This window comes from Triturus cristatus, chromosome 12 (genome assembly GCF_964204655.1).
Source record: "Triturus cristatus chromosome 12, aTriCri1.1, whole genome shotgun sequence".
Classification (NCBI taxonomy): Eukaryota; Metazoa; Chordata; class Amphibia; order Caudata; family Salamandridae; genus Triturus; species Triturus cristatus.
The window spans coordinates 24,808,737-24,830,135 of NC_140595.1; the positions used below are offsets into that span (position 1 = coordinate 24,808,737).

Sequence of the window (21,399 nt, forward strand, 5' to 3'; positions counted from 1 at the left end):
ACAACTCAATAACGTTTCCTTGGCCAGGTGGTCCCCATAAACACTCTAGTTTCTCTGTAAAGTGTGCATCACCTCATGGTCCATATCTTTATGAGGCATCGCTCCTTCACTTGCCAATGCGAGGCCTGTGACCAGTTTCGCCCGAGCTCTGGTACGACATCTTGCTGATATATCGGTGGCGACCCAGAAAATTCTCCTCCACTTCCTCATTCAGCCATTTTCCCAGTCTGCCCTTCGAGATCATTTTCACAGATGACATCAAAGGACTGTGCTCAACAAGAATGAGGTGCTATCTCCAGACCAAAAAATTGGCAAAGAGCTGATGAGTGGGTGGGATCCATTGTAAGCCAAGACAAAACCTCAAACTGCTGACAAATGAGGCATTATTCAAATTAAGATTCAGGGGGTATATTCATCAAATTTAGGTGCAGGAGGTATTCCACCATGACACAATAGACGACTATGGCATTCTAGAATTTGCATTTATAACACATTAAAGCCGGCTAACGCGTGAGACTTCAATGAGATCTTCAATGAGAAGGCACTTCGGGAAAGGCATACAACCTTTAATTCGATGAGAATTAGGCAAATGCTATTTCCCAGATATGAGACTTTTCTTTTCTACACAAGACTGTGGGAACTCAGAATCACCTCATGAGAGAGCGCTCCTTCCTGTAACCGACACCCCATTAGAGGCCAAGTGAGACGGCCTTGCAGTTAGTTCTTTGAGTTGCTTATGTTTTGCGGTTGATCAAGACTGTCTTCCCGCCGCAATCTATGGATCTTGTCGAGTGCCAACTACAAATGGAAGTCAAATGCGCTTGGTGCCCTCAGCCATATTTCTTTGCTCGCGCCCTTTTGCTGCCCTAATCTTCCAACATTAGCGGCACTTAGCACGCTTGTAATTAGCTGAATGGGAACACGCGGCTTCCCCAATTCCAATATTTGATCATCCTCTTGTTTTCATTTGCCGGGATTAGCAGAACACACAGACCCAGTCTGGCTGCTTTCCATTGGCCTTATACATCAGAGAGAAGGAATATAAAAAAAAAAATAGCACAGCTGCACAGGTATAAATTATTTATACTGCGGGTCAAATCCAGGCCAGAAAAAAAAAATATTAACGGAAGGCTGGAGATCTGTGCGTCCGTTTATTGATTTACAGCTAAACAATTCATCAAAATGTTCTGGTAGTGGCTTTTTTATTAGTTGAGAACAGGCTTGTAATCCTGTTATTTTAATTAACTGCAATTCACCATAGATCCGCCGCGCGGCCCTGGGGCGGTCGCCGCAGTGCCTTCTTTCATTTTGAAGCCGCCATTAGAAATGGATCATAGATGTCAACTCTCGGTCCATCTAGGGTCAGGATCATCCCAGATTTTCAGAATAACCGCTGGTCATGTAAATCAATCCTAAGGAAATTTATTGTGTGGACATTTGTCTCATGTGGAGATCCTGAAAATTTTAAATTGCTCCGCTACTTGTGGCTAATGCTGGAACAAGATCGCAACAAAAATCGCTCTTTCTCCTAAACCAAATGAAACACATTAAACTAGGGGCTCCAGGTAAAAAGTGGTGCTTTGGTTAAGGAACAGCCCTAAATTTATAGACGCAAGAGTTTCCTGCAAAAGAAAGTTGTTCGCTTAAATGAAATAATAAAATAATATTGCATTTTGCAAACTGGAAAGTGGCTGCCTCTTAAGGGCAACCAATCAGAATCCAGGAAGCTTTTACATTTCTACCCCCCCGAAAAAAGACACAACACATTCTCACTGATGCAGGGCTAAGTCAATAGGTGGGCCCCAGAAGCTGTGGCGGTAACAAATCAGAACCAAAGAGGCATAGGAAAGCCACCAATCCGTATCAAAGAGGCAGGTGTCCGTCACCCCATGTTATGGGGAAGGAGAGGAAGCCCACCAATCACGATGGAGAGAAAAAGGAAGGCCACCAATTGGCATCAAACGTTGGTCAGTCCACCAATTGGGGTTGGTCATAAACCGGAAGCAGGTGAGACATGAAATGCACGCACTGACACTGAACTGCAGGCGAGGACACACAACAATTAAATTAAATGGAGAGCATCGGATGGGCCAAGTACCAAAGAAAGGTCTCAAATAAGACCCGTTTTTTTCTTTACAACGACTTGCCTTAAGGGAGCATTGTTGGACAGAACACCACACAACAGTAACACAACTCAGATCTGCTAACACAAGGGTGTGGTGCTGGCTGAGCCGGCCCCTGGTCATTGACTATTTGCCACCAAAGCTGGTGATGTCTAGTTGCTGCGGGCTCTACACCTAAACACCACAATATACTCGTTCAAGTGGGATCGAATGGTCGAGTTCTTGCTGCTCCGTAACTACCAACTAGCTCTGGAAGTTCAGCTGCTACATGCTCAACCACCACTTGATAATAAGAATATATATTCAATATGAAACAAACAGGGGAAGACACGTCAACATTCAGACAGGAATATCACCAAAAAGGACATCTGCATCTTCTAAAATACGCCAACGAGAAAATTGTTCCGGTCTTCCACATACTTTGCCCTGTGTTCTGAACCCTAGCATTTCCATCCCATCCTTGCCTATGTAATAATAATGTTTCCTGTCCTTCCCGCTCACAAATTCCACCCAGCGCCCACCCACACCCTCTCTCGCAACTCCTAGCCACCCCTTGCCAGTCTACCAACTACTCTTCCACTTTGCATCCCAGTACGTAAACCACGAACCAAATTCTCACGTAACTTTCCACTAACCCCGTCATCCTATGTCACAGACCCACTCAGCCTCCTCCCTCCGGCCATTTGTGAATTCTGTTCAAACCCGACCCTTCAGTTCTAATAGTTCGACAACCAGACACAATTCAGAATGTGCTCTGTTAGAACTCGCCATACAGACAATTTTTGAGACTAAGGAGGAACTGCAGTAGCGACTATGAGGTACACGCGGATACTCTCAGTAACAATCTCCATAAGAAGAGCTACCAAAAAAAGGTCATCAGAAATGCAAGAAAGAGCCCGAAATAACCAACGCAAAGCGCTCCTGGAAAACACAACGGAAGCACTAGAAGACAGTATGACCTGTGTCACAACATTCACCCCCACATCCAATCAAGTGAAGAACATTATTCTCAAATGTTGGAATGTTGTCAACACAGGGGAACTGCAACTGAACCGTCCGAGATTTGCCTTCAAAAGAACTCAAAACCTCAAAGACACGCTGGTCAAAACTCGACCTCCGACAAGAAAACCAACAAACCAGACTACTTTATGGGACCTTCCCTCTGTCAAGGGTCACTACCCATGTGGCAATTTCAACGCATGCGCCTCCACCAGCCACACCAAGGACCTCAAGCTAGGTGACCTGACCTGGACCCAACAACAACATACCAATTGCAACACAAAGAATCGTGTCTACCTAATCAGATGTCCATGCAACCGGTACTACGTGTGCATGACCACCAGGCCAACAAAAACGAGCAATCATTTCATTGAACAGCGCCACACCATTGACCAACTTACATGGACTATCCTGGAGGCAAATGCAGTTTGGAACACCACCAGTCTGATCCGAAAAGAGCAACGTTGGGCGTTCAGACTGCATACAAACCTCAATGGATTTAACAATTAGATTCCCTGGATAGAACTACAGAGTTGATCCCTTCACCCTGACTTTCCAGTGACATATTTTCCCAATACTAACTGTAAATGACCTTCACCATCCAACTGACTATGACTAATAATCATGCACTCTACAATATCCAGATTATATACCCCCCCTTCTTTGGCAATAACTGATGAACTCTGCATACCATTATGGCGTATATTCATACAAATATCTATGCTCCTGTAGCTTTATTCCTATCCCAACCACATACGCAGCGTGGTAATTTATTGAAGGTCGTGACGCCATACAGTAGATCTCATCGAAAACAAAACGTTTTTCCACATAGCTACACTTTAATTCTGACACCATTCCAAGATGGCTCCACCATGTTTGGCCACTTTTGCCTTGAATTACACCAATACTCACGTGACACCGCATCACTATCAGTGCGCGCTCAGCCACGCCCCCCCAATCTCACCGGGCTTTGCACACAAATACCGAAACACCTTCCAAGGCGGCGAAAGGTCCGCATACACCGACGCAACTGTAAGTACCACTTCATTGCTGCGCCCCACATGCTCCTGTAGCACCTTGTTTTTTTATTCCTTGATTAACGCTGCCTTCTCCGCACAGATTGCGAGGGCACGACCCTCAGCCGATCCTTATGGGACATAACGCTCTCATTGATTAAGTACGTTGCAAATTTCCCACTCAACCTTAGTCAGCACAGTGTGTCTTGAGGTTTTGCCATCAATGAATAACCACTGAGTAATCTCACCCTCTCATGACTACCAGATATTTTTGGGAAATATAACGTACTCTCTCTACCCACCATGCAGCGTATTTGGAGTAATATGCTGCATTGCTTGCGATGTGTGCCTAGTAAACCCAGAACCTCTTTACAGCAATAATTGCGATTTGATCTATGTGTTTGTTTGTCCATCACTCACCAATTTATGAACCAGCCCACACTTTTCACCCGGCAACAGAATTATTGGGTTTGATGAGTAGTTTGCTGCATTGTGAGTTTACGTTCGACCTATGGGGTACCTCCGCTCTACACAGAGATAATGCCCCATGGTGGGTCTCTCTACATTTACTGTATGTTTCTCTCCTTGTCTCCTTTGTCGTTCTATATAGGATCATTCCAATGAGTGGCGCTGCCAAATCCTACTAGGCCACTATACTATCGTAGCCCTCACTTCACTCCCTACCTGGTCCTGAAGAAGCGCGAAGGATCTCCTCCTGAGACCACAATACTGTGCGAAACATGTCGACTCTACCCCTGTCCTGAACGGACTTCACACTCTTCTAGCTACAGAGGGCCATTATCACCCTCGAGCTTTTGGTTTTTTAATGATGAAAGAGGGACTTTTTCTATTAAACTGTATTACCCTGACTCCCCTCTGGCCATCTTAACATTTGCACTTAACACCACTTTATTCTCAGACCCTCACACACCCGTACGGCTAGATCATTCAAAAGATCTCTGTCAAAGTGACCCTTCGGGGAACCCGTAGGGCATTGCAGCACCGGCCCGATGAGGAGCACCGCCTCATGATGAAGTATGATATCCTTCGAGGTGTGTGAGGGCATCAAGTAGGGACACACATTCCCCTGCCATTGTCTTACAAGAACGGCACTCCTTTCTCTCTTCCTCACTCTTTCTTAGGAACTGTGACTACCCTCAGCAACGTGAATTCAGAATGCAAACGCTGGACACCTTCTCACCCGACAATCGATACTCACTTCACACAAATTATAATATTGTCACGTCGGCTGCGGTGGATAGATGTATCACCTTCAACGCAATGTCAATCCCTTGTCAAACAGTCGATTGAACTTCACCACTCTTTCTTCAACACAAGCTCCACACTTATCTCCAAATGGGACCATTGGGGTTCAGCTTGGCCCCGCTTTTCACCCTTTAGAACACCTGAAAGTGGCAGACGTTCATTCTTCGTCCAGATGGCTGAGCTTGGAGATTTGATTGATGCACAAGTTAGTAGCATCGATTATCACCTTAAATTCCCAAGAGCACCAAAGACCTGGCTCTTCACATCCATTTAATCGCAGGATTCAGAGGTCAACTCCAAGTTGCGATTTATGTATGAGCAAATGAGTCCACCCCTCAGACTCTCTGCGGCACACCTTGCTTTTTGCACCACCACGTAGTAGGCCACAGTTGGGCCAATTTACGAACTGCATTTTGTATTACATTTAATAGTACTAACAAAAGTGCTACAAAAGGCTACTCACAAACCTACGAGTGTAAATCCCCACCTCCGACACTGCTATGTTTTCTTTGGGGGAAATCCCAAACATGTAGGTTCACTACTTGGCAGTAAATTTGGGAGGGACCAGGGGGAATGGTTAAAAAATGGGGCGTGCTTACTACATGGCGGGGTTTAGGGAGAAGTGAGGTGGAGGTTTAAGTGAGGCTTACGGAGGGGTTTAATGAGGGACAGACATACGTCCTTAGAAGAGACCATTGCTATTCACAAATTTCACTTTTAAAATTACTACAGTTAAAATGGACCCAAGCAGTAGTAAATGTACACCAGCTCAGAGAAGGCCTAAGTCCAGCGCCACACATGGTGAACCACTGGTACTACGTCACCCACCTATAGAGAATAATGGAGGCAGGGATTTTAAATATAACCCCATAGGAAATATTGTCACATTAAATGTCATTATTTAAAATCATTAAAAGTATGAATGTATTTAATTTAATGGTAAAAAATCTCAAAACAAAACATTTATTACTTTTTTTTAATATTGTATTTAATAACCTTTTTTTAAATTGAAAAATGAATGTACATGTTTATTAATCTATAATTAAATTACTTTTGATTAATTCTATCCATTACTTTTGAATTGTGAATAGGCCCCATTAAATTTGAAACATTTCTTTGAACCGCACGCCCCTCAACCATTATCTCCCATACAGGACATTTTACATCTAAGACCCCGCCAAATGTACACTGCAAAAGGGTGCCCATAAACCTGATAGAAACTGGAGCGCTTCATGGCCTCGTCAAGGGCATGCAGCGCTATATAAATTCTGCAATACAATATCTAACTCTCTAATAAGTTCTCTGTCTCAGTATTCTAACTGCATGCCAGTAACGATGCTGAGCTTTTTTGTGGACATTAAACAATTAATAAAGCTTGATGTTCATGTTGACATTCCACCAGATTTGATTCTGAGAAATCAGCTGCAGTGGAGCGGCCTAGCACCCCACGTCTAATGGTTTATTTAATTCCAAGCAACTGGCATCTGTCAATTTAACTTGAATCGCACGTTGCGGGCCGGGAGCCCAACCCAAGATGGCCTCCATCCTGGCGGAAGGTTTGATTGTGCCTAGAGAGCAACGATCTGCCCTGCCCCCAGCACCACTGGGTCCCTCCAGTGGAATGGATGGTGGCAACAAGAGGGCGCTGTGGCAGCCAGACCTTCTTTCATGTGCGCAAAGAGCCTGGCGACCAAGCACCCCTTCCGAGCCGGAGCGGCGGAGCATGAATTATTCCTGAGCTCAAATCAGATGCAATTACCCGTCTGCGCTCCCCTTTGAAGACTCAGTCCCTCTTCGGTGAATGTTATGACAAGAAGGGATGTAATGGGCTCTAATTTGGCGGGGCGTTAATGCTTGCCAAAAAAGGTTGCCATGGCTACCAGCTCATCTTCAAGCAAAATTGGCATGGGAAGGGAGAGGGGGTTCTCTTTGACTCTTCCGCCACTGATGTCTCTTTCTTCACCAGCCTCCTTCGTCCATCGGCCTCTGTTCTGCGCAGGTCTGGGGGATGTTTTTGGGACCTGATCTCCGAGGTCAATATTTGGGGTCGGAAGCTGTGCGGCTTTTACCTGCCACCTCTGGCCAGGCTTCGCTTTTTCCTGTGGTCCTGAGTGGATGCGTTGCTTTCACTCCATGGGGGTCACAGTTGCTCTACCCTTGCCTGATGAGGCGCGTTGCCTCTGCTTGTTGGGATCAGGCAGTGCACTGTGTAGGCTTTCTGCTTCAGCGATGTGTCTGATTTTGTTGGCGACAGGATGAAGGGTTGAGTTGCTTTTTTCCCCGGTGGGTCAGTGTTTACCTGCCTTTTGTCCTGTGGAGTCTCTGTTGCTTGGCTTTTTACTTGGACATGAAGGAGGGGGGAGTTTAAGGCCGCATTGCTTGTCCCAGTGCAGTTAGTGGTTGTGTTGGTTTTCCTGCTGCTGTCAGCAGTACTGTTGCCTTTGCAGTGTGGTGTTGGTTGGTTGCGCGTCTTACACACAGCGGCGTCACCGTTCCGTCTCTGCTACCTGACGGGTGGGCCGTGGTTGCCTTGTTTTGCAGGGTGCAGTCATGTCTCTACCAGTCACACAAGAGCTCATCTTACATACCGGTCAACATTCTGTAGCTGGTAAGAGAGAGTTTGGAAAAAAATCGGGGAAATTGATTTTACCCATTGACTCACATTGAAGCAGAGGAGATTTTAGGTGGGAGACACCTTAAAAAAAAATGGGATTTAAAATGTATAAAAAAATCAGTCTCCCCCCTGAATCGGGTCTGTATGTATGTTCATAAGCATGAAACAAGAGCTGATGGGGCGGGAATAGAGCCCTGGAAAGAGGGAAGTGACGTAGAAGCACTTCCTCTCTAGCTGCCCTTGAACACACCCTTGAAGCCCTCGTTCTATAGTCATGCCTGCTCGTCTATGCACGGGCGCTTTCGTTTTTAAACCGCCATCGCATGTGTAAATTGCATGTGTTTTACGTTGTGCACAATAAAGGCGCAGGTGTCTTCCAAGCACAGGGGCATTAACGCTTGTTATCAGCACACACCGCTGTCTTGCATTGCTCTCCACGCGCCATTCGCCGCCCCCCCGCCCCTCCCCATCTGCCCCAACAACTAAACGTGTCAAGCATGAAAATGATGCAAAATTAAAAATTCTCTCGTCTGAAATCCATATATTACAAGACAAGGAAAATCCACCTGGGTCCAACAGAAATACTGATTTATGCAGAAGTGAAAAAGGGAATACATGATATTACTGACTCTCGCGAGGACACAGCTCCCAGCAAGAGGGTTACCCCATTCTGTGGATTCTTTCAATTGTGCAGAAAAACCAAAGTGTACTTTTCTTGTGCTTGTAAAGAGTTCTGGGGATTTTCACGTGCAAAGCAGAGATACTTTATTGTACTGTGTGTGATGCAATAAAAGTGTCTTGAGTCAGAGCCCCTGTGTGAGTGAATGCCAAAAGACATGTCAGTTTTACAGTAACATGGAGTCTCTCACACACTTTCCCTGTTAAAATCCACATTCCAGTCACACAAAGGAAAGGCGCGCGCCCCTCACAGAGACAATCAACTCCTACAGTCAGATACTACTCCACTGTGTTATCTTGGGCAGAAACCTCTGCTTGACTCCATCACCCATTAGGGGCCGGAGTTTGCACCCGATGTGGTACTGCAACGTGTCCACAAACTTTACAACGACCTGTATTTTTTTCCTGCATTGATTCCTTCTGGTATGTCGTAGAGAAATGTACCCAAGCAAAGCAGGTCCGAACATAGAAAGCATGTGGTTGAATTATGTGGTAAACCCGCTCATGCATGTCATCCCTCCCAGCCGTGGGGAACAGGCGATAAAACCACAGAAGGGAAAAGCCCACGGTGCGGTTAGAAGCACCATGCACAGGCTTCCAGGAGCACTAATAGAAACGTCATATGACACGTCTTCCGATCTCCTATTCTCTCATGCATTATTGTGCGCAATGTGCATCTCCGCTCTGGAGACATGCAACATGGCGAGCAATTGCGCATGGGGAAAACGGAGACATTTTTTCCTATGGAGAAACCAGTTCCCCTACACGTCCCCGCCATCTTTGGAGCCCATCCGCTCCCGTATACAGACTGGGAGGGACTTCCTCCATTTGCAGCAGTAAAACTCTGGCCACGTGCAGAGTAGGAAAGGGTTGAGCTTAAGTCTGGGAACGCCAGGACACTCACAAGTTTCTGGGTCTTTATAAACGTTCAAGGTGCATCCTTTGTGTGCGGTTATTACTGTGGATTTTCAGCACTTGTAGTGAAATGTAAATGTATGTATGTAAATGTATGTGTCTTGTAAAGCGCACTGCTGCCCTGAGGCGTCGTGGCGCTGTAGACCGCTGGGGAACCCGTCCTGGCTATCCCTGTGAGATGGTCCCTCCAGGGTATCTCCAAGGTGAAACCAGGCATCCCCGGCGAATGTGGGGGGCCGTTGTGGAGATGAGGCAAGCTAATGCCCAGAGTTGCCGAGTGTGATCCCTGGTTAGAGTAGGCACCGAAGCGAGAATTATCGAGTCCGCTGGCCCTGGTCCACTACCCTGCCGCGTCGGGAATTGAACCCTGGTCCCGGGCCGTCCTCTGCTTCCGGGTCTGCTGCCTCTAACCAGTGAGCCACACCACTCCAGTGGAAAAGTATTTGTAAAGCGCTACATGTACCTGAGGGTGTCTAAGAGCTGGTTCAGATTAGTGGATTTTGAGTATTATGGAGACACCATTAAAAAAAGCCAGGTTTTCAACCCTTTCCTAAATTTAAACAAATTGTTTTCTTTTTTTAACCACCAGAGCTTAGTGGTGGTATGGGTAAAGCTTTTTTCTCCCATTTTATTTTCCGCACCCTGGGAACGCTCATATTTCCACAATCCAAAGACCTAAGGGGTCTAGCCGGAATGTAGGGTTTGAAACATTGTGACAGCTGCCACGGACCAAGGCCACGCCGAGCTTTGAAGGCCATGCATAGGGCTTTACATTGAATACACTTGGCTATGGGCGGCCAGCGTAGTTGTGTGAGAGCCCTGGTGAAAAACCACAGTAGTAACATCATTGACACCTGCCACGAACAATTCTGCGAATTCCTGTCTGGTGTAAAGGGAGCCATTTTTGGTTGTAAACCTACGCCATAGGACTGTCAGTGGGTTTGTGAATCAGGCACGTAATGTTCACCATCGCCCTTACTGCGCTGACCTTTCCATCAGTTACTACGTGGGAGTTATGCCAAAAAATATTCTGAACGTTCATTAAAAAGTATGTGTGCCTTCCAAAAGGTTACGAATTCCAGATACTCACTATTAAATGGGCACATAAACAGATTTGCTCACCGTGTCTCGGCTCTTCGGTGTTCCTGTTGTAGAACAGATCTGGCTGGGGTTGAATCCGTCTGCGGTGGTCGGCTTTGTGGACTTCGTGGTTTGGCGAAGCTGTGGTTCCATCATCGTTGACCACCTCCTCCGCGGCCATGTCCACATCAGAACTGAAGTGTGGATTCAAAGTTTCCTCCTCCTGTTGGTTTGTCTGGGTTTCCTCTTCTTGCTTCACCCTTCCAGGTGTTTGTTTTGGGCCAGTACTTTTGTCTGCCGTGAAGGAACCCTCTGTGTATGGAAAGAGATGTGGAGATTCGTACAAAGTTGTGAGCTCACTGGGCTTGTCGGAGAAGGTCACAGGAGTCACATCGGTGGATGACTTACTAGAAGGAGATACTGCAAACTTGGTTAGATCTTGAGGGGTTTTCAAGTCAACTTCAGACGATCTTTCATGAGTAAGCACGGTTAGAGTGCTGGCCGATGGGCCTGGGGGTGAAATGTCCAACAGAGTCTCTTCCGTAGCACCTGAAGAGTCATTCGATGCTGGTAAGGTCCCCCCGGAGTGCCTTGCAGGCTTATCGTCATCAGAAACAGGTTCAGTTCTTTCTATATTTAGACCCGTTCCCGTTGCCTCGGTTGAGTCGCGCGACTCTTCAGAAGAGTCAGCCATGAAATCCATCTGTTCGTGGACGCCTTCCCAGCTGTCCCCTCTGAGCCGGCGAGGCTCATCCACCACGTTCACGGAGTCGTCAGCAGCCTTCCCGCTGTCTTTAGCGATAGTAACATCTGAAAATTCTGCTTTGGGGTTAGATTCAGAGCTTCCCAATGGGACACCAGCTTGTTCTTCTTGTTGGTCCAATTCTTCCGGAACAATGACTTGCTGAGATGGGACCAAACGCATTTCAGGAACAACCTGTTCCCTGGGCGACCTAACATCTTCTGCCTGGAAGCTGGTTTCTGGTTGCTCGTCCTGTTCTTGCAACATGATGGAGGATGTGGTGGAGGAGGGTGTTGATGTTTCCTTCCGTCTGTCCAATGATATGGAGTCGTCCCCTTTATTTTTGTCCCCTTCCTCTGAGAGAGTAGCTTCCTGGGATCTCTGGAAATTCACGTCCGTGTCAGGCTGCTCAGAGTTCAACAGGTTTGAAGATAGGGTTGAACTGCCTGCTTCACTTCCAAGTACTCCACCCATCAATATGAGCTCATCTTTGCTCGATTCTTCTTGGGTAGTGGCTTCGGAGGTCGATTGGAAGCTCGCATCGGCCTCCTCTTGCAGCTGCTCATCCTGCACGAAGGAAGGCTTGGTGAAAGAAGCTGAGCCATTCCTCTTGACCACCTCGGAACCCATCGAAGCAATCAGCTCGCCAACCTGCTGGCGGAACAGGCTGTTCCCTGTGGTGGAAGGACCTACATCGTCTTCATTCAGGGCATTGTTGCTTCCAAAGTGGGTGCTGTACTGTGGCATGGTACTTTCGAGTTCCTCTTCTGCCCACGGACTCTCCGGGTTTGTCTCACTTTGTTCAGGAGACCACCAAGCCGCATCCCTCACCGAGAGAGCATTGACCGTGGAGGACGAATCAGCTAAAGACCAAAAAGAAAATTGGAAAAATAGATTAATTTTCTTTATTTGTAGTTTTGACTTTTCTATGGAAACAAATTGGCAAAATTTACAAACTTTTTAAATTAATCAACATGGCAACAGTTTTGTGGTTAAGTTACAATGTTGCAAATTCCTCCTTGGGGAGGAGCCTGCAATTGTTTAGCCCTTATAACCTGAACTTTGTCTCTGCGCCACCACTGAGATGTATGCATGTGTTACTTTGTGCCCATCAGAAGGTGTGCCAGTGTCAAACCCTCAGCCGCAGACCTGATAAACCTAGGGTATCCTGAGGTCTCCTGAAAGATTCAACTTTTGGCTGAGTGCTCTTTTTAAAGACTTCTTGGGGAGAGGGAAGGCAATTTAAGGCTAATGTGACCCTTTTTGGAGGGGGCGGAAGAGAAAGCTGGTTCCCACAGAACAGGTCATGTTTTTTTACATCCTAGCAGGTTAGGACAGGTTCCTACAAGATCAGGGGCGTAGCTTGTTCAATAAGATTGTGGGGTGTGAGCTTCCGATTTCCCGGCAATCAGGCTGGCATATAAGGTTAAAATACATTATACAACAAGCAGGGTGCAGGGAGGGACTTAAGGGGCAGTGGAAAGGGGGAGGAATGCAGATTGATAGAAGTACTAAGTGAGAAAAACACAATATTTTGTCAAATAACCAACATTTTGAAGACTTTCGAGAGAGAGCGCTAGAGTGTGCGTGTGTAAAAATCACAGTGAAATCTGACAGACACCTCGCCATACCCGACTGTAAGCATCTGTACACATTTATTCATCATAAAATACATTAGAGGGGTGTAACACCCCAAATACCCACCCCCCCCTAATCCCTGAAGCTACGCCCCTGTGCAGGAGAGTGCCACTGTGTATTAGAAAATTCCACAACACTCACTGCTAGGACAAGATGGTTGTGACAGCCCTTTTGGAATCTAGATTTTTGACTTCCGTGTACATCTCTGCCATGGGTGTCAAATCACCAAGCTATTTCACAGACCTCACGGCTTAGACACCACGTCACATGGCATACTCCATTAATCTAGGAAAAGAGCCCGGCGAGCTGCCTGGGTTCACAGCCATTTAATTCCCGCTCTCCGCATTGGTAGCCACCGGTGCATCATTACCTTCCAATGGCGACCCTGGAGCAGAGGGTGGTGGGAGTGGGGGGGATTTATGAAATATTGTGTCTTCAGTAAGAGACCGTTGAGGTTTCCTGGGGCCCTGCTTCTCTCAGTCTTAATAAAATATGTCTGCCGCATTTCTGCGGCGCGCAATGGAGACCTCTGGAAGGCGCGGCCTAGCAAGTGTGGTAAATCTATCCCTTTAACGGGTTCAGTCCCAAGGCGGCCATTTGGCCCTGGGAGACGTCTTTCTTTTCATTTCTTCTTTAATGTGTGGCCGCCGCCTCCTGGCGCGGGGCCCGGAAGCGCGCAGACGCGGCTGCTGAATAATTCATGGCGCCTCACCGTGGTCATCAAAGGGGGATTATTCATTAATCTGACGAATTCCTCGATCAAATATTCATCGGGGAGGTTCTCGCTGCACATTCACATTGATTTAAATGGATCAATATGCCCTGCGTTTCCCCCGTTAATTTGTAGGTCTTATTCCTGAAGGATGGCCCCTCTAGATGACCCCCCCCCCCCCCTGCCACGGGGTGGATGATCAGTTCAGGAGACGGTGCACTGAGTATATATCTAGGTACAGAACCACATCTGGCTGGTGCTGAGCAATGCGTAGAGTCTGCTCCAAAGAGTGCCCTCTAGAGGTGAAATGTCTCCACTGCAGCTAACAGAGGCATCCACTGTCATTGCACTGAGCGGTCTATTTACAGACCTGGCAGAAGGTATGGCAGGTCAGGAGAGAGATCTGAGGGGTCCCTTCCGGCAGATAACATGCAAGGGTAGAGGGCATCACAGCTCAGCAGGAGGTCTAATGCCACAGATGTGGAAGAGCCCTCTCAGGACACTCCCTGAATCACAGTCCAGGGGAGAGGCGCACTGCCAGGCTCTCAGGGGTCCCTTCGAGTAGGGCATAGGCAGGAGGCAAGGGGTACCAATACTCAGGGAGGGGCATCTATTGCCAGAAGTCTAAGGGGGCACTCCCTATAAAGAACAGACATGAGACTCTGCTGTTCAGGAAAGAGGCGCACAGAGAGATGTGAGAGGTCCCTCAAAGGAAAGACGAAATACAACAGGTCAAGAGAGCGTTACGCTGACAGAGCTCCAAGGGGGTCCCACAGGTAAAGTACAGGCAGGGGGTATCTCAGTTCAGGAAGGAGATACACTGCCAGAGCTCGGGGGGGGGGGGGGGGGGTCCTACAGGTAAGGGATAGGCAGGGGGTATCTCAGTTCAGGAGTGAGGTACACTGACAGAGATCCGGGGAAGGGGGGGGGGTCCTACAGGTAAGGGATAGGCAGGAGGTATCTCAGTTCAGGAAGGAGATACACTGCCAGAGCTCCGGGGGGGGGGGGGTCCTACAGGTAAGGGATAGGCAGGGGGTATCTCAGTTCAGTAGTGAGGTACACTGCCAGAGCTCCGGGGAAGGGGGGGTCCTACAGGTAAGGGATAGGCAGGGGGTATCTCAGTTCAGGAGTGAGGTACATTGCCAGAGCTCCGGGGAAGGGGGGGGGTCCTACGGGTAAGGGATAGGCTGGGGGTATCTCAGTTCAGGAGTGAGCTGTGTGAGAAACTATGCAAATTTAATGAAGTCTGCACACTTTTTAAATGCTGGAGGAAAAAAAATCTAAATTTTTTTTTTTATGGAGACAGATCTTAGACTTCATGGTGTTGCAGACCGAGGGGCGCCTTCAAAACTTGAGGCCGTGGAGCACAGATCCTGTCCCACGAGGCGCAGGGCCTCCGCTGGTTCCACGTTTGCCGCCCTTTAACCTGGGGGCAGGGCGTTCCCCAATGGCCCCATGGATGGTAGCGCTTTATTTGTAAAATAACATGGGCCAGACCCTAAGACTTTTTTCAGAAGTCCACTGCCGCTTCTGCCTCCTCAGGACCCCACCAGCGCTGCCAGACACTGGTACTAAAAACACCTACTTACCATTACACGCCTACAAGTGTTACAATTCAGACTGTACTAGGTGACCCAAACCAGTAAGAATGCTCCGAGCACCCTGGTATTATTAGTTTCAATCAGAAATTGAATTATTAAACACACTGCTCATGTACTTTATAAAACAAAAACTAGACTGACATCGCCACAATGGGGTAGACTGCTATATATACGTGCTGGGGCTGAGCACCAGCAAACACCGGCTTAAATTAAGCACTGCGCCCTCCCTGTTTGGGACAGGCTACCATCACTGACTCTTCCTTCCAGGTTAAAGACAAAAGTGAAAATGTCCCTGCCTTGGGAGTAAACAAACCCTGGATTTTCTGATTATGAAAGGAGAACCCCAAGACCCAAAATGGAAATGGAAAACCAGGACGAGATAATCGACTCTCTCCTGACATGGCTCAGTTTGGGATCTCAGTCAGAGTTGGCATTATATAGAGGAACAGGGTCAAGACGGATTCGCATATGGCTGGGTCTAAAGTGGGAGGGCGAAGTGAGCTAAAGAATGATGATGGATTAAACCCAGATTTGTTCCTGGGGTGAGTGTCTGAAAAGTTTCAGCGCTAAGTCCATCATCTACTTGTGTTGGCATTATATAGGCAAATGCTACCTGTGCCAACCATGACATGTCTCTTGCTTAGACGTTCGGGTTAACGTGTTACTTTCAGGTGCCCGGTGGCTTCATGTCTGCGGGACCATGTTTCCATCCTTCGACTTTGTTTTAGTATTGTAGCTGTTAAGTTTCCCAGGTTCCTGCACCATGCGCTGCTTCAGTCCAGTTTTTTTCCTATTAATTCTGGGACTTGTAGTTCTGTTTGTTAGTGGAATAAAAAAACTGCAATCCTAGAATTCAGGGAAAAGTATTGGACTACGGCAGCACATCACACAGACCTGGGAAACTTGGCTGGGGAGTTATATGTTCAGAGAATTAAATACTTATGGTACTTGGCATCTATTCACAAAGCCATTTTGTCGCACGTGAGGTAGTATTCCTGTAGTACTCTTTTACACACTCTTACATATCCCAAACATTTAAAACGGGTTTAAAATGGGCATTTTCAAGGAATATTCGAATACAATTAGTACAGAAAGGACTGTTCCCACATTCCTTTTGTTGCAAGATATGATGCACTGAGAGCCCTGTACCTTGATAGCAATAGGCGTCAAACTTATCCCTGGGATCCGGAAATCCTGTCCGGTTCGGGAACTGGTACACGGTTCTCACGCCGGGCAGGTCTCCGCCGCAGTTCTTGCGGGGTGTTGTGATGGGGTAGCGCACACTACCGTCGGCCAACCAGCCAGGGTCGCACTGGTCCAGCCCTTCCTTCCACGCGAGATACAGCTGCCCCACGGTGGCCAGACTGCCCCCCTGGGCTTGGCAGGAGAGGGTGGCGTCCACAAATGTTTGCTTCCGAGGTCGAGAGACAAATCGTACCGTACCTGGGTACAAGCAGGGATGAAAGAACATTAAAATAGAAGCCACTTAGCTATAAAAAGAGTGCGTTAAAGGCATAGAGAGCTACACATTTTTCACAAGAATTATTGATTCCTTTTTTACGCCTTAAATTTGCAGAGAATTTAGAAAAACAGTAATTATGATTTGCTTAGTTCTTCATAGTCTTCACAAAATGCTTCTCAAAGTTAGCAGGTACTCTGGTCTTTTCACTTTGTTTTCGCACTGGGGAAATATTTCCATGTGGAGAACCATTTCCTCTATACGAAGGGTTCTCCAAAGTTGATCCTGGTTGGCCGGATCCGTGCCAGATTTTTAGCATATCCCCATTTAGATAAATGTAGTTATCTTAAAAATCTGCCTCCCGAAAAGACTTTGGGGAACCGTGCTCTATAGCAAAGTGTGATACATTGTCCTTCCCAGCTGGGATGGCGAGTTACACCAGCTCATTGATGGAGTACATTTCTGAGTCCTTCGAGGCCGGAAGGAGGAAGTAGATGAATGTGTAAATATCAACAAACAGCCATGTTTGGCCGTTCACAGACATTCCATGGCTCACCATGCATTTGAATGTACAATGATCTCTTTGTACCAAGGGGTGCGATTGATTCCTGAAGAACTTTCATGACCTTTCATTGAAAAGTTCCAACTTTTCTCAAACTCATGAATAACTAGAAAATATTGTTTTAAACTTCCAAAATAAATGTAAAACACTACAAATTGTGTTATTCCCAATTTCACTCAAACATAGATTTTAAATGGAATTCTATTTGTCTTTGTAGGAATTTAGATCTTCGGAAACAACAGAAAAGAAGAAGCCACTATTAGATGTGTATGTAACAAAGATGTTTCTATTTATTCAATACCTGCCTACTTTTGTACATACCAAATATACTAAAATCATTGTGAAGGACCTGCAAGGGGCCAGAAAAAAACAGGTGTCCTAGCCCAGTTCTGCATTTGTAACCTTCACCAACAAAAGGCATTCTAGAAAGTTAATTTGATGACGTCAGCATGGGTTTTAAGATCTGTTGTGACATCATTCACTGCAGAGCTCCTTCAAGTCAATTTTTTGGGATGAGCGACCAAGGACAGAGGTCTCCCAGATTCTCTAATAAAACAAAGAAAGGGTATGTTTGGAAAGCATTAAAAAATAAAGGTGCCAGGAAGTTTTAACTCGCATACTCTCGTTTTCGGTGGAAGAGTAGCATGTGCGGGTCTTGATGGGTACAAAGTTTAGCAACTTTGATTCTCCAAAGTTGACTGTTGTCATTGGCTAAGCGCTTCACTTGTACAATGATGACTAATCCGAGATCAAGCAATCTGTGGTACATATTCATGTTGGCAAACGCAAGTTATGGACCACTATTCTGGGAGATGCCCGTACCCTTGTCGATCAAACAAAAAGTCTAGTAGTACCAATGGATCATACACTCACAGGTCATGAGAGGATGGTTCAGTGTAGTTACAAATGTCTACGCTTCCCATCAACGATTGCTGAAAAAGATCCTCCATTTTTTTAGCTCCTCAAATAATGAATATTCATTAATTCTGTTTATAAAACCTTTTAATTCTAATCTTGCGCCCCATTGGCTGAATCACAGTTAATCTTAAACCTGCAACACAATTTTTGGTAGAAGCATCTGTGTTAAAACAGGTGCGTCGGGGTGGTAGAGCGTTTTCAGTAGCGAACAAAGACGCTCTAAAATGTACTGCTTCTAACTATCAGGAGGGGAAACACTTCAATCTAGACTTATTAATTTTTTCCTGCTACCTTACTTCTTAAGTTATTTGTCAATCAAGTGACTTTTAATCAGCTCTGCGAAACCCAAAGATGTTATGTCGCACTTTGGAAAAATCACAAATATGACTAGTAGAGTTATTCCTCATGAGATCCAGCGTACACAAAAATACATGTAAATTTGCATACTTCAAAAATGGGGAGATTTTATTTAAATCCTTTTTTAAAATCAATCTTGGGTAATTCAGCTTTGAAAATTACTAACAGAAATCAATTTTGTATTAATTGAGTCACCGCTGGTATTTTACAGTAGGTCAAAGGCGGTCAGGAAATTGATTAGTTTACTTGGAGTTTCTGAAATGTAATTATAAATTAAGTACTTGAATGAGAGATGGAAGTGTGAGAAATTCAAACAGTTTGTTTCAGATAATTAATGCAAGGATTCCAGGGCGTGTACCTGACCTCCCATGCTGATATGAAATTATTAAGTCGCAGACTGGGGTATTTAGGGGTGGGCAATCCGAGTCTGGGGGTATGAGATGAGGGCCAAAAACTAGAACAATGTTCCAATGAGAATCATTTCAATACATTTGTGGGGATTAAGTAAATCAAAACCTGTGACAATAAATGATATACAATTTTTTATTTAATTATTCATAGCTTTGCATGAATAAGGTGACAATTCCAGAGTGTGATACAGTACTACAAGCGACGGTGCAGTGAAAGTGACCAGGTGAAAAAATGTGTGAAAAAACAGCCAGTGCATATAGCAAAAGAAGAAAAATCTCTCAACCAACTGAACATAAGCTGGAAGGTAAGCAACCCAATCAAGACATAAGAGTCTGAAAGAGTCTCACATGGTCCAGGCACGTGATGCAAGTGTGTTTAAGATGTAAAAGTTGATGTTTGGACTCCAAAGGTTTATTTGACAGGGTCTTCATCAGAACAAAAAATATAACAAAATGATGCAAGAGGGAACACACAGCAATTAATGTCACAAGGGAACACACAATCAATTCCTTACAAAATATAAACACCAAGGGTCTCTTGAAGATCGGCGTCAAACACCGGTGTGTATGAGTCCACCATCCCAGAGCCGTGTGGGAAATCTATGTGTCGGAGGGGGTCTGAGAAGATGTGCAGATTGAATCTGGCGTGTGAATGGGATGGAAAGTCTGAGTCTGAGAGCACAGGAAGTTGAATAAACACCAAAGATACCTCGAACCCAGTGTTACCTGGATTGGCAGCCACCAGTGAACCTTGTATAGAATGCCTATTCAAAGGACACCCGGCCCTCATCCAACATGGCGGCATGCTTCATTATCGGGTCTGCTCCTTGTTCAGTAGAGGATAGTTCCTCTGGGCGGGCTCCAATGCAAGGGGTATGGCGCAGAGTTCTTTTCATCAAAGGAAGAAATAAAAGTACCCGGAGTTCAATCACTATAACTTTATTGGGTTTGCCAGTGTGAAAGTAATAAGAAGATTGGCTTGGACAAGGAGAGGGGTACCGACGGATAGAGCGGGGCCTCAGTACACCGAGCAGTTGCCGGGTGAGGTGAGGCGTACTCCCACATAATGCTGGGAACACTCTGACATCCCTTAAACTACTGGACAAATCAATGACTGTTTGATTTTGGTAGGGTATTTTCACGGTGATGTTCTTATCAAAGTATCTTTGTAAACACATATTTCTGCAGTAGCATTTTACCATACATGGTCCTGACGAAAGCCAGGTAACTGTAACCCTTTGGCTGAAACATGTCGACCTCTATTGCTATAAGATAGTTATTTTTTCAAACTATCAGTTTTTCACTTGCTTTTTTAATCTTGGCACTTTTTTTGACACCGAATAAAGTTGGGTGGTGTTATCAGGTAGCCATTTTTAATACACTTCTCTTCTGTTTTGCACTGCATCTCCCATCTTTCTCAGTACCACTATGTTTTGAGACTTTTTCTCTGGAAGACTGCAAACTCATTGCATATACACAGTGATGGGTCCCCTGAAATAGGGTGCACTGCAATGAGTTGATCCACCTTACTCCCAGATGATGATGTTCTGCCAAAGCGGTGGGCTGATGGGATTTGTCTCAACTTAGTGGGCTGAATCTGTCTTCTTCTCTTTGGCTCCCAGTTTCTTTACATTTTGACCGGCTCTCTCCTCTTTTGTTGTTTGATTGATTTGGGATGTCAAGGGATTATGAACCTTGCATATGGCCAGATCATTACGTTATTAGTTTTCAATTGAACAATCTGTCACTGTTGAAACATACACACCAAATTGGAACCGAGTTGACCTGAAAGCCCTTCTAGATACTCTTTCCCGTGAGCAGCCTGCCCCCAAAGGAGATTTGGATAACTGGGAAAGAGAGACCACTGATTGGCAAAGGAAGGAATTTGATATTTACGCCCCTCCTCAGATATAAAATTCCCGCCTCAGGCAACATGAGGCATCAAAATAGTTCACAAAGGAGTTGAAGACCCTAAAACTCCATTTACGTCAAGCTGAACGAAAGTGGCGATAAACTGTGTTCTGCGGAGGATAAATTGAAATATACTGTAAAATTACATGTGTATAAAGCAACCATTGTGGAGGCTAAGAGAACCTTCTTCACCAATAAGGTACTTGACTCAGACAACAGCTCTAAGGAAATTTTCAATATTGTGAAAGAACTTTCCAACCCGAGTCGTGTGACCCCACCTCTCATAGCCACTCAGGAACTTTGTAACGATCTTAATTGCTTTTTTTGTGGAAAAAATAAAAACAATTCAGAATTCTATTGACTCCATTAATAACAATTCCGAAGACAGCATGGTCGAT

General features: G+C 45.7%; 1 protein-coding gene across 3 annotated transcripts in view; it reads right to left on the reverse strand.

The window, feature by feature from the left end:
• The window catches only part of NCAN (neurocan), a 359,920-nt gene that overhangs the window by 134,228 nt on the left and 204,293 nt on the right, over positions 1–21,399 (reverse strand). For all 3 annotated transcript variants that reach the window (XM_085638464.1, XM_085638463.1, XM_085638465.1), the window contains exons 6-7: positions 16,534–16,827; positions 10,734–12,296 (exon numbers count right to left, since the gene is read on the reverse strand). In XM_085638464.1, coding sequence (XP_085494590.1) covers positions 10,734–12,296; positions 16,534–16,827 — 1,857 coding nt within the window. The remainder of the gene's footprint in view (positions 1–10,733; positions 12,297–16,533; positions 16,828–21,399) is intronic.